Source organism: Pelophylax lessonae (genome assembly GCF_965119305.1).
Source record: "Pelophylax lessonae genome assembly, chromosome: 1".
NCBI classification, from domain to species: Eukaryota; Metazoa; Chordata; class Amphibia; order Anura; family Ranidae; genus Pelophylax; species Pelophylax lessonae.
In genome coordinates, this window is record NC_138768.1 from 667,394,933 (window position 1) to 667,409,434 (window position 14,502).

At 42.9% G+C, this 14,502-nt stretch overlaps 1 protein-coding gene across 5 annotated transcripts in view; it reads left to right on the forward strand.

The window, feature by feature from the left end:
• DCLK2 (doublecortin like kinase 2) overlaps positions 1-14,502 on the forward strand; it is a 159,035-nt gene that overhangs the window by 71,896 nt on the left and 72,637 nt on the right. For 4 of the 5 annotated variants that reach the window (XR_014225288.1, XR_014225289.1, XM_082258126.1 and 1 more), the window contains exons 3-5: positions 6,553-6,655; positions 6,943-7,038; positions 9,593-9,643. Coding sequence is in view for 3 of the 5 variants with exons in the window: in XM_082258126.1 (XP_082114252.1) it covers positions 6,553-6,655; positions 6,943-7,038; positions 9,593-9,643 (250 nt within the window). In the remaining 2 variants the exon portion in view is untranslated. The remainder of the gene's footprint in view (positions 1-6,552; positions 6,656-6,942; positions 7,039-9,592; positions 9,644-14,502) is intronic. The other variant, XM_082258127.1, reaches the window with a different exon arrangement.

The window sequence follows — 14,502 nt, forward strand, 5'->3', positions numbered from 1 at the left end:
GTAAAGTGGTTAAAGACTTCTTTTCTTTTTGTCATAAAATTGATGACTTGTTCCCAGCTTTTTCTGTAACATCCTGTTTAGCAGATACAAGGGAAAAGCTAGGCCTGCAGTTGTTATTATCCATTTGGTTCAGGCTGAAGGATCTGACATCCTGCCGAGCTTTTGTACATATTTCTCATACGTTAGGGTGTGTCACACTTCAGTTTTCAGAAGTTTTGTTGGAGTTTTTCAGCTGAGCCAGAATCGCACGGTGCCACGCTCATATTGTTCGTATTTACTGAAATGTCATCAAAGCCTTTGCTAAGTGGAAGGGTTGGAAGAGCAGGGCAGATCAGCTAAGCTCCCAGGGGTGGGACGTTTACACAGTCCATACACTGCTGCCTAATACATTCACTGTGACTGTGCAGCTGGATTGAGTCAGCTGTTTTCCCAATCTGCTGGCAGGATGCCTGTGTGAATTTCTTTTTTTTTTTGTCAAAGTGGAATTCAGAGGAATATTATTAGAACAATATGTCTGGTGTCTCAACAGTTCCTTTCTCTGCTGCTGCCACGGAAATGATCATGAGTGCTTTGTATCAAGAAATATTATCCTTTTTGTTTTCTTTTTTTGCAATGTTTGTCAATATGTCACAAAAAAAGAATTTGTACAGGATACAAAGGAATAATGTGCTCCGGTAAAGTACTGCTAATTGTACAGCTCGTACTTTCTTAAAAGGTCATGAAAAAATTATATTTTAGATATCAGTGAAACATTGATGTGCTGAATCAGCCCTTGGCTTTTTATATGCCCAGTATACCGCGACAATTAGATCTCCTTGTCTTAACCACTTCTGGACCGGAAGATTTTCCCCCTTAATGACCAGGCAATTTTTTACGATTTGGCACTGTGTTACTTTAACGGTTAATTGCGCAGTCGTGCGACGCTGTACCCAAATAAAATTGATGTCCTTTTTTTCCCCACAAATAGAACCTTCTTTTGGTGGTATCTGATCACATGTGAGATTTTTTTTTTTTTTTTTGGCTATAAACAAATAAAGAGCGACAGTTCTGTAAAAAAAAAAACAAAAAAAACAATATTTTTCACATTCTGCTACATAACATTCCCAATAAAAAAATTTAAAAATCAAGTTTTTTTCATCATTTTAGGTCAATTTGTTTTCTGCTTCATATTTTTTTAAACAAAATCACGATAAGTGTGTTTTGATTGGTTTGCGCAAAAGTTATCGCGTCTACAAACTAGGGGAAAGATTTATGTAATTGTTATTATTATTTTTTTTTTTTTTACTAGTAATGGCGGTGATCAGTGATTTTTAGTGGGACTGCGACATTGTGGTGGACAGATCGGAGCCCTAACAGACATTTTTGGGGAGGACCAGTGACATTACTACAGTAATCAGTGCTAAAAATATGCACTGTTACTGTAATAATGACACTGGCAGGGAAGGGGTTAACTCAGGGGCGATCAAAGGGTTAAGTGTATGCCTAGGGGGTGTTTTCTAACTGTGAGGGGGATGGGCTTGTGGAATCAACACAGAGACCTGTGATCCTGAACAGTGCCATCTTAAGAGCCTTATAGGCCCCTGGGCAATGCATTGCACTGGGGCCCCCTGCCTACTCTGGGTGGATCAGCGATAGCCCGGCGGCCAATGGGAGGGGCGCCCGGAGGAAGAGGGCAGGGCGGAGAGGAGTCCGGAGGAGGTGAGCGAGGACATGCATTCATCATGCAAGAGAGCACAACTACCTGGAGTATACAGTATACCTTACTATATACATATTACATGGACCAATATATACTGCAAGAAAGTACAACTAGGCTAGAGTATATACCTTACTATATACATATTACAGGGACCAATATATACTACAAGAGAGTACAACTAACTACCTGGAGTATATACCTTACTATATACATATTACAGGGAACACTATATACTACAAGAGAGTACAACTAGGCTGGAGTATATACCTTACTATATACATATTACAGGGAACACTATATACTACAAGAGTCTCTAAAAAAATAAAATAAAATCAAGCAGCCTGGCAGCTGGGCTGACTGCCTTACCTTTTACAATGGCTGCACATGAAGGGAGAAGTTGGGTGGAGGCGGAGCCAGTATTCTAGGCGCGTAGAGAAGTACGAGCCAACCGACGAGGAGCTGTGCATCATGGGTCCAGTGCCGGGACAAGGCCATCTAGCGCCCAGGGGTGGAGACGCCAAACTGCGCCCCCCCCCAAGATGTAGGTGCATAATGCGCAGTGCCAGGACAAGGTCACCCAGCAAAGATGGCAAACTGCGCCCTTAATCCCCCCCACCCACCCTGATGTGTACAGTTCACACCTCAGTCTCAGAGTGGCACCCACTGGGAATGAAGGCGGCTGCTACATCTTTTCCTCTCTGGTCATGCGATATGTCTTTAACCCACTGTCGCCTGAAAATAGGTCACAGGAGTGCGTGACTAAATGCACTCCTGTGATCCCCAGGAGAAGTATAGCTGAAATAGCTTTGGCTAACCTTCTCTTTAAAAGAGGAGCAATGGGGGGGGGTAAAAATGATGCTCAGCTGCATGTTTTGCTGCCCCCAACCGCACGTGTAAACAAGCCCTAATAGTTGGCTACAGCCAGGAAACATGGTTCTTAGTGGAAGACAGCAGTACATAATGACACTGTACCTGTATTGCTCTGTGTTTTCTGGGTTTAGGCAAGGCAAGTCAGCTTCTGTCCCCTCCGGCCAGCCCATCCACCACCTGTAAGGATTCAGCATTTTTAGATATGCACGAGTCTAACCCCGGCATTTTCTTCATCTTCTGTCTGCTTTTGTCCCCGCCTCCCGGCCCGCCCACCTCCCAGACCTATAGAACAAAGGCTAGAAAAGTGTCACAGGTGCTGGGTGGGCGGGTTAGCTAGTGAGTGGGCGGGTCAGCCGGCGGGGATAGAAGCCGAGGGAAATGCCTGGACAAGACACGGGCAGATCAATACTAAAGCCTTACAGGAGGTGGGCTGGCCGGGAGGCGGGCACAGACGCTGACAGAGGATGTGGAAAATGCTGGGGGGAGACTCGTACGTACATACTGAATCCTTACAGGTAGAACACCGGCCGGCGGGGACACAGGTGGAACGCTTTAATCCTGTCACTGGGATAAAAGAAGAGTTGACGCTCCCAACCCGCCCCCCCCCTCAACACTGCGCCCAGGGCACGTGTGCCCTCGCCCCCCCCCCCCCCGTACCGGCTCTGCATGGGTCTGCTCTGCTCTCAATCAGAATGTGACGTCACTGGTTGCTAGATGCCAATCGGCCTGGCCTTAGCAACCAGTGGACTCTAGCCCCCGGCAGACAACAACGGGGGGGCCGCGGGGCCCGGCCGACAACGGGGGGGCCCTAGACCACCAGGTAAACAAAGTAATCTGGAGGATTCTGGCCAGACTGGCCTGTTGACAGTTTGCCACCATGTGTGTGGGCTGTGGGGCCCCTTGGCAAGTGGGGCCCCCGGGCAACCGCCGGGCATGCCCAATGGAAAAGACGGCCCTGATCCTGAATAGGTACAGCGATTCGCGCAGCCAAACCATCCTGTCGCAGTATATCTGCAGCAGGCGTTCGGCAAGTGGTTAAAGTGATAAAGACTATTTGTTATGTTTTTTTATTAAAATGAAAAAGTGGTTATACTTACCCGCTCTATACAGTGGTATTGCACAGAGTGGTCGCTTACGTCCTCTTCTGGAGTCTCCTACCGGTGCTTTCCGTTCCTTCTTCCTGCAGGTGCCCCATTGCACGCCATGTGATAGGGGGGCACCTGTGCGAGGGTGCTCCTGAGCCAGGCTTTGTGCATCCATAGATGGACACAGCAAGGCTTGGCCACTCCCCCACTACCTCCTCACAGGATTTGGCTGACAGTGGAAGGAGTCTATGGCTCCCACTGCTGCTTGTGTCTCCTATGAGAACAGAAAGTGAAGGGAGAAGAGCTGCAGTCAGGACAGCACTGGATTGTTGACAGGACTCAGGTCAATGTTTGGGGGAGGGGAAACAGTTAGTTTATTAACTTAAAGTGAAAGCCTTGCTTGTTTGTTTTTTTTTAAATAACAAATGTATTAGACACGGTTCACACTACCATGACTTGTCAGGCGACCTGTCAGCCTGACATGTCGCGGTCCATTCAGTGCTACGGGAACCATTCTAATAGGAGCGACTCAAGTCGCTCCGACTTAGAAAATAGTTCCTGTACTACTTCGGGGCGACATCGGAGCGACTTGCATTGACTTCAATTATGTGAAGTCCGCGCAAGTCGCGCCGAAGTCGCGGTGCACGCGACTTCACAGGTCGCCCCCGAAGTCGTGCCGCGGTAGTGTGAATGGACACTTATACTTACCTGCCAGGTGTAGTGGTCTTGCACAGAGTGGCCTGGATCCTCCTCTATTCATCTCCCTCACCGCCAATCCTGGCTTCTCCCTCCTTGCTGTGGGGGCACCCAAAGAGCGCACTCCCAACCCATGGCTCCGTGTGTCCATTCACACAGCTCGGCCCCGCCCCCTCCATCTCCTGATTGGCTCACTGGCTGTGATTGACAATTAAAACTGACTCCGTGCTGACATCACTGCATCTCCACTGACCCCGGAAGCGCGGCTGGACTGTTTCTTTGCCGGCAAGGAATAGTTTACAAGGCGATTTTTACTCATAAATCTTGTAAGTGCCATCTAAATATTTTTAATAAAGAGTTTATATGTTTTACACTATTGAGCATTCTCTGCTTATATACCCTGATCCATGGCACATGATACAGCTGGCCTGGGGTTAAGTGATGGGTGTCTTACACCATAGGAGGGCATATCTGTTTACAGCTTCCCATTGAGGGTTTTCTACCAAAACGTGGTTGACCTTTCTAGCAATAGAAGGTCCACATGATCCGGTAAGCGCCCCTGTTAACTGAGGCGGTGGGTGTCACTTAAGAAGCTCCCATTCATTTTCGTGTCAGAACTTTAAAGATTATTTTTGCTGATGAGGATCTTCTTCGCTATTTTTCTTCACGTGCACTTTCTACACATTCTACATATTTTTATCACAATAATTATTTCACGATTGGATTAATGGTCATTGAGTTGTTTATATATCACATTTTGTGATTGACAATTGTTAATGGCTCCCTCCGCTGCATCTCTTCTTTCCCTTCTCCCTCTACTCACAGGGACTGAAGCAGCAGCAGGAGCCACTGTCTTCTGCTGTTGTTAATCAAATGCTGTGAGGAGGGGGCTAGCGGAGCTGTGTGTGTCTAAGGATGCACACAGCCTGGCTCGGGATCGAGTGGCACGTCTGCCCCATAGCAAGAAGCTTTCTATGGTGGCAGACACAGAAGAGGAGAAGCCAAGATCAACGGAGGTGGACACCACAAGAGGAGGTTTGGGGCTGCTTTGTGTAATGTCATTGCACAGAGTAGCAGACACAGAAGAGGAGAAGCCAAGATCAACAGAGGTGGACACCACAAGAGGCGGTTTGGGGCTGCTTTGTGTAATGTCATTGCACAGAGTAGGTAAGTATAACGTTTATTATTTTAACTAAAAAAAAAAATGCCTTTAGAAACTATTTAAGGGTTAAAGCCTTAAACATTACTTACTTAATAATCGAATGTGTCCCTTTGTGCTGCTGGCTCCTGTTTCCCTTAAAATCGTCATACTCCGATTCCCCCACCACCACCACCCCTCCAGTTTTGGTGTTCTTTGTACTTTTTTTTTTTTTAAATGTTTATTTGATCCCTTCTACGGCATTTTTTTTTTTTTTAAAACTGTTTTTTTTTTCTTTAAATACCACCAAAAGAAAGCTTTAGTTGTCTAAGAAAAATGAAAAAAAGATATAAAATGTCTTTGTGTCTAATGTGTCTAATGTTGTATGATGGAGTATTTGTCAGTCAAAGAATCACAACACTGAAAACTGAAAAATGGTATTTGGCGTGGTACTGAAGTGGTTAAAGGCTATCACACAATGCTATTTTTGTTGGTTAGCAGTGGTGACACATATTCTGTTGGGCCAACCACAGCCTAGTCTGTCCGGCTCTACCACTGTTGTATCACAGGAAAACCATCCAGCCAGTGGGTTTTTGGTATGTCAAATTTATAACTAATCAAAACAAATTTCCAAAATGTATTCTTCGAAAATGGCCTCCAAAAGTATTACTGATTGCAACAAACAGCATCATTCTTTCTCTTACAGCTATCCAATAAAGCCATACAAAAATAAAAATAAATAAATGACCCAAATGATCAGCATTGATTCCAGATAAGTCTCAGGGTCACAAAATGTTAAATTTCAGATTATAGCCAAGGCTAAATACCGACACTGCATTTTTAAAATAAAGCTGATAGACCAGAATAGGTACTTTTTAGCTACATTGTAAACAGAGATCATCCAGAGAGAGGTCACCGTTATATTCTACACACACCAGATGATAAGGGAATGTATCTATGGTTATGGCTGTGATGATTGCGGCTGTGAACAACAAAAATGCTCTTGTTTCTTATAACGGTGTGTGAAATGTATTATATTTTATTTATTTTATTTCATTTATTAGATTACATGTCTTCAAGATTTCTTTGGTGATGATGATGTGTTTATTGCCTGCGGACCCGATAAATACCGATACGCACAGGATGACTTTGTTCTGGATCATAGTGGTAATTTTAATTCCAAATTTTACATCATATTTGCATGAGTGTTGGATTTTACTGTAATTTGTAGTATATGTGTCATGGCTACCACCATTTGTCATAATTATCACCATTCTTTCATGATTTGACTAACCTAACCATGTCAGGGTGACATGCCTGCGTTTCTCAGAAGTATTGCAGTTGCAGACTGTTACTTTTGTCAGAAAAACACCTGCATGTGGGTATTGGTCAGTGTTAGTGTGTTTTTTTGTTATATTTATCCACAAAAATGCTATCCCAATCTCTCTTTGCAGAATGCCGTGTTTTAAAACCATCATATTCCCGCGCTACAAGGCAATCTGGTTCAAAAAGTCCATCATCAACACGGCGCAGCAAATCTCCAGCTACAGGTGAGAAGAATGAGCATGCTGAGAGCTTCAACTTCATAAATAAAAAGAGACTTGTAGAAATTGGGGCTAAGGCAAGAGGCACATACTCTTTTACTTATATCTGGTTGTCCGGGTCTATGCAGCAATCCAGCATGAGACAACGCCTGCACTTTGCCTCCAGTCATTACTACTCTCACTCGTTGTGCAGGGTGACTGGTCTTGTACCTACCCCCCTTGTATTTCTCTTCACTCAGTCTGTAAGTAGGTGGGCCTGCTGGGTCCATTCCACAGCTCTGTGAAAATGTATCCGCTACATTTACAAATTATTATCTGGGTGAGCAAAGGCATTTAATGCACACAAAGGGGAATTCTACCCTTTATGGATATTAGGAAATACATTTTAAATATTCTTTGTGTGTCCAGAGTTCAGCTTTAAATGCAAATCCAATGTTCACATTTTGTTTTCCAATTACTTTAGAATAGCTTGTAATAGTTCTTGAATTTAAAGTGTATGTCCGAGTTTATATGAAAATGCAAGCAATTGAAGTAGAAAGCACTTTCCTTTTTTCAAAAAGTATGTGTACAACTAAAATCCTGCCAGTTCCACTGTGTAAAGGCCAATGTATGTTGGCTGTTAAATTTCAGATAGTGTTGTTATACTTTGTCACAATGTGCGCTGGCAGTTTGATAATGCAGCCTCTTTCTCCAGCGTTATAAAGTTGTAACTACCCTGTTTCCCCGAAATTAAGACATCCCCCGAAAATAAGACCTACTTACAGTTTTGCCTCTCACTGAAATATAAGGCATCCCCCCAAAAATAAGACCTCCCCGATAATAAGGCCTCCCCCAGACCAGAGCAGCGGGCGCCGCCGCGCAGCTCACTGTTGGCTGCAGCGCAGCCGGAGCAGACAGGAAGTGCGAGGTCTCTTTTAATCAGAGAGCCTGCGCCGCCACCAGGACAAGCTGCCACCTGCTGCTCGCTCTGCCCTGACGGAGTCTGGCTGATTTACAATTAGACAGTGAGTAGCATGGGGCAGGAGTCGGGCACATTGTGTGGACACACAGGGGTGACTGAGGTAGGGGGGAAATGTCTGATAAAGGGGTGGGGTAGATGTCTGGGGAAGGTGTCCACTGGCACAGGGGTGGGGGGAGTGGGATCACTTAAAATGACACAGGAGGATCAGAAGGGGGAATCAAAATGACACAGGAGGATGTAATTTGCTGGTTTGTGATGACAACTACTACCTTACCCTATACAGGTAATACATTTCCTTTTCCTTTGTTCAACAATAAATGTGTACCATATTCTTCTTCATGGAAAAATAAGACATCCCCTGAAAATAAGACCTAGCGATTCTTTGGGAGCAAAAATGAATATAAGACAATGTCTTATTTTTGGGGAAACAGGGTATGATGTGGCTGTTCCCATCATGTCTATCCTGCTTCTTTTCTCTGGACAGCTGTAGTCAGGAGTGACAAGGTGCTTCAATTACATCCCTGACTCTGCTAAGGCTGGCCATACATTATACAATTTTCTTGTACAATTTTCCTTTTAGGCCCCTTTCACACCGGACGGATCCATTTTGACAGACTCCGCTTGCTCAGTGGGATCGCTCTGCTGATCCTCACTGAGCAGGCAGATGACAGGTCCGTCTCTGCTCAGTGCAGTCAGATTACCACTTTCCTCTATGGGGAGACAGGATGAAAATAGACAGCCTGTCCATTTTCATCCGATCTGACCTGCTGGATTGATGGCCAATGTATCACCATCTGTCTGTTTTCATCGGACCTGACCCCATAGAGGACAGTAGGTGGCCCAATCAGGTCTGCCTGAAAAACAGACAGGCAGACCCAACCGGTCTGAATGCGTGAAGGGAGCCTTAGATTTACCAAAACCATATAATATGAGGTCAAACCTAAATACTTTCAATTTGTATGCAATCAGGCTGGCTCTTGCACTACCAGAAGTTAAATCTAAAGGAATTTGAACAAGAAAATTGTATAATGTATGGCCATCTTAACAGCAGCGGTGAGCCACAAGAGCTAATGGGAGCTGTAGTCCCCAAAGCATTATGACATCAGCAGAAGTACCACTGTAGATCTCTTTCTCTAGATGTTTTTTTTATTTATATTGTTATCTGGGCGTAATAGGATTTGTATGTGTTAGTAGGATTTAAAGATAGATGGTGTATCACCATGGTAGCTTCCATGTCACTTTATCGAAAAATATTGGGCTTCATGTATTAAAGGGTCTATGTAAATACCTGTCAGTGTTGTCAATAGCAACCAATCAAAATCGACCTTTCACTTCTAACCTTCCTTAGAAGCAAAGTGAAAGAAAGAATACCATTGGCTGCTATGAGCAACATACAGTTAATCCACTTTGTATTTGGTTACAGAAGACTTCTTCATCTATGTTCTAATAATAAAAAAAAAAAAAGCAAGAACATCACTGCAGCTATTGAGAAATTATAGCCGAGTAAATAGTTGTTAATTTAAAATAGATATTTAGATATAGCATGCTGATTTAATGTATTCTCTTGATGTTTTTACCCTTGTTGTGTAATGAATGCAGTAAGGAGGACTGGCTACTACTCCAGTGCCTATTCCACAGCAAGGTCCCCAGGTGAGCCATTCAGATTGGGGCTTTCTCTCTTGGCTTTATCAACTCACCTGCCAATTCACCTCTCTGTCTAGCTTCATAAACCTGCTGCCCTCCACATTTAAGCTTAATCATTCAAGCACGCTTTTTTTTTCATTTATTGAGTGTGGTTTTTTCAGCTAATCAAGCTACTCCATTTACTGGCTGCTTTACCTGGCATTCAAGAAAACCATGGGGCTGATTTATGAGAACAAGGGTAAAGGCAAATAGTTGTTAACCTTGGCACCCAAACAGGTTTTAGCTTTTTTTTTTTTTTTTTTTTTTTTTAAACCACACTGGTAGAATATAGAAATCTGGTTGTGGCTGTGCAGTTATTAGAACACAGAACACTCGTCCAGTTTTCAGAAATCAGCCTCAGTCTTCAATTCTGTATAAAGCCTCGTACACACGCAACGATTATCGGCCGACCGATCTGCCGTCTTTTGTCCAGTGTTGTTTTGTTGATTGAAATGTGCTCTAGACTGCACACGAATTTTCTCGGCCAACAAAAACCAACTTCAGAAGTGATGTCATGTGCTGGTTTACTTTCCGTGTGTTTTTTCTTCTCTGAGCATGCCCAGTTTTTCTCATCAGAGTTTTGTCTGCCGAAATCTGTACTGACTGATGAACAATCGGCCGTTCTGTTGACGGCCAACAAAAAATTTATAGCATGCACAACAGATTTTGTTCGGCCGAAAAGTCGCAGTCGGTTGTCGGATGCATCATACTAACAAGCCGATTGGACGTTGGCTGAAAATTCACGGCCAACTATCGATGCGTGTGTACGAAGCATAAAAGACTAGCTATAGAGAAGGAACATTTCTGAAAAGAAGGTGAGACATTGGCCTGTCCTCATTTACATTACTGCACCACCAGAACCCATCTCCTCCACAAGTCAGCCAACCCACAGATTCAGAGCGTATGCTGTAAAAGCTTCATCTACTTTTTCCACAAGAGAAATACTGGTTTGTGGCTGGTCATCCCAAGTTCTAAGTTCAGATGCAATAACCAGCTTTTCCAGCACTTAGAAGCAATTGTAATCACCCACTAGAAACATTCAATTACTGCAAGCAACGACCAGTTCAGTGGGCAGTCATTTGACTCATTATTAAATGTGTATAGGAATATGTGAATGTAAGTGTGTGTGCTTTCTTGGCATGAGGAGCTGCATTTCATCTACCTTTACTATTATATTATCTCTTTTAACTAAATTAATCAACTTACTTAATTCTCATTTAATTCTCAGTTACATTTTTTATGTATTCTTGTAAGGGCAGTTTTGATCCTTTGTATAATATGTGACTTTACATACACTTGTATGTAACACATGAACATATTTTATTGTCTCGATTTTCAACAGATATTTTGGGCTTCCCTTTACAACATGTGATTTTATATGTTCTAATTTGGCTGAATTCAGAAATGCAAGTAGAACCCATAAAGGCAATTGGTCCTTGATTCCCAAGGACAATATAACTTAATTGCATTGTTGTGCCTGCAGAATCAGTGTGAAAATCTTAACATATGTGCCATGACCAATGGTAACAAAATATTCTAAGCATGCTCCTAAAATCTTGTCATCTGAATATTTTTCCCTTTATATGTATCTATGTATGTATGTATTATATCCTAGTATTTATCTTGCAACACTGACAAATGCCCATTCCTGTCATTGTTTGTAAGTCAATGAGCATAGATGCATGTTTTGCAAATGCAGCCTTCCTTTTTTCAGTGCTTCATGCCTGAAGTGGTTGTAAAAGCTAAAGGTTTTTTACTCTAATGAATGCTCTGCATTAAGGTAAAAACCTTTATGTGCAAGTCCCCCCCTAAAAACTATACTGTGCCTGAGAGCAGTGGCGCTGCTTCTTGTCTTCCTCCTCTGTGGGAGAGGTGCTGGATTGAGATCCAGGTATTTAGGGGGGAAGCTGCGCGGGATCCATTAGCTGCTGCTGATGTCAATAAAATCCAGTAATGGGGAAGCAGGGGGCGGATCGAGCTGCACTTTGGGTGTCAATAAATGCATACAGTGTGGCTCAGGATTAAGCCCACATGAGTGCACCTCTAGGAAGTGGCTTGTAGGGGGATGCTTGACCAGGAGGATCCAGAAGTGCCAGCAGCGGACCCCAGAAGAGGATGATCAGGTTTTTTCAGTGTAAAAACAGTTGTCATTGGACATTTGTTACCATGGAATGATTTTCCCTCACCTCTTCTGGTGACAACTTTAACTTTGAGGCTGGGTTCACACTACTGCAAATTGGATGCGGCTTTTCCACATCCAATTTGCATGACAGGAGACTGTGCCCGGTTCTCAATGGAACCGGTTCAAACAGCTCCATGTTGGCTGCAAAGCGGTCTGCAGAATAGAGCTGTGCATCTTCTGGTTCGTTTCAGGTCCGAATTCAGTAAAAAAATTCAGGCCTAATTCGGACCTGAAATGGTACACAGGGACACACCGGACACCCTGCTGCGAGACATTTCAAACTCTTTTTGAACCCAGCATGATGGTCCATGCACACTGGCTACAAAAAAACACCAGTGCTCTTGGCAGAAAAAAAACATAATTTTGAGCATTTGTTTTGTACTAGCGTTTAGCAGCATTTAGGAGAATTTAGCATTTTTTTCTGCTAGAAAACCGCTCTCAAAAACAAAAAACAGGGGGAGGGGGGTTCTGTCTCTTAACGCTAAGCCTAAAGTTTGCCTCTAAACAACCTAATGTGCATGGACACATAGGATAACATTAGTTGCTTTTACAGGCAAAGCACTAAATTCTAGGAGCAGCGTTTTTTAAGCCAGTTTGCATGGACCCTGAAGATTTCAAATCACTTTCTCGGTGATCATGAGTGTACTTTGCAGAGACTTTTGACAGGAGTTCAACGAGTTCCTTAATTATACAAAACTAAAAAAACCTTTGACAATTCCTTAAATAAATGAAACATTGGCAGCATTTATGTGTTTCCTGTGCTAAGAAAACATGTAAGTATAAGTTTATTGCTCTACTTCTTTGCTAGTTATTAGCCTTTTTTTTTTGTTAAAAATTGAACACTGCAATGTCATTTGTACTGATATCTATGGCAGATTTTCCTTCCTATGGTACCAGAGCACCTAACCCCCACCCAACCACAATGTCCTGCTGATGTATTTGTAATTCTATACCAATCAGAGCTTCAAGTAGAACAAAGTCTTTATCTTTAAATTTGTTTGGGTATATTATGCAGTTTACATCGTATTGCACCATAAAGTAATTAGAAGTTTGTTTTTTGTTTTTTAAATTGATCTTGATATTAGCAGTTTTATGAAATCCCCAATCAGATGTAGGAAGTAGGTCATTAAACAGACACTGTAATAAAAGTGGTTCTAAAGCCAAAACATTTTTTACCCTAATGCATTCCCTGCATTAAAGTAAAGAACCTTTTATAGCTTTCTGTTCATCCCCTTTCCTGTGTGAGGGGGAAGAGAGGGGAGAAGAGTTCCAGTACTGTTCAGTGCTTCATCTCTTCTCCCCTCTCTTCTTCTTCACACAGGGTCTGGACAGCTGCAGGAGCCATTGGCCCCTGCTGCTGTCAATCAAACACAGTAAAGGAGGAAGCAGGGAGCAGGCACGTACAGTGTGCCCCTATAGCAAGCAGCTTGCTGTGGGGGGACACAAAGAAAAGGCCAAGCCAAGATCACCAGCTGGGGACCCCAGAAAAGGAGGTTCAGGGCTGCTCTGTGCTCCATTACACAGGGCAGGTGAGTATAATATGTTTTTTATTTTAATTAGAAACAAAATATCTTTAGGCTCAGTTCACACTGGGGCAGATTCAAAGTCGCCCGACTCTGAAGCTGCCCTGTGCAACGCGACTTCAGCGTGGCTTGCAAACAACTTCTCTAATAGAAGTCAATGCAAGTCGCCCCAAAAGTAGCGCAGGAACTTTTTTCTAAGTCGGAGCGACTAAAGTTGCTCCGATTAGAATGGTTCCATTGCACTGAATGGAGCGCGACTTGTCAGGCGGCTAAGTCACATGACAAGTTGCCCCAGTGTGAACCGGGATTAGTAACACTTTAGCAATAATTTAGTAACTTTAGTAAGATGTCTTGTTTAGTTCCTTGAAGCCAGTCCCTGCAAGTGTTTTATTCTTACTATAGGATATTATTACATTCTTATGTCTCCTTACTCTCCTCCAGTTCAAGTTGTTTTCTTTTCGAATTTACACATCTGTCTCTTTCCTCATTCACACTGGTCGATCACAGTCCGGTTACATTTATTATATATCTTCAGGGTCATCTTGTGTCTCTCTAGAGTACATGTAGCATTGGTTACTAGATACACACCTCAATAAATGTTAAAAAAAATGGAAATATACTTCATTTTGCAAGCAGTCTTCTTTATTTGTACAAAATACTTTGCTATTGAGCTTCTTTTTTCCAACAAGTTGCATGCATACACCACAAGGCTGGCAATTCTTGGGTAGCCTTCCGGTAATCAGTAATGATACCTGTTCACCGAAACCCACTCCATGTTTTATTCCAGTTTGTACAGTATTTTCTTCACCTGCACGATAGGAAATTAAATGATCATTCGTGGTATTGGGAAAAGGAAGAATCCTGTTGAAAACCTGTAAGAGTTATGTAACCAACGTAGACAGTTTACAGCTTATACCACAAATCAGTGCTTGGCTTGCTTCCCAGTGAAGGTTGATCGTCTATTTTTACTTAAAAAATTAAAAAGTACTTTCCAACAATATTTTAGTGTTTTTTAAAAAGGAAAGAGCCATGATGATGTGCAAGGTGCAATACCTGGTAGCAACCAGTGTACACTTTTGTCAGATTACCAGTCTAGGCAATGAATGATGACTGCTGGCTGA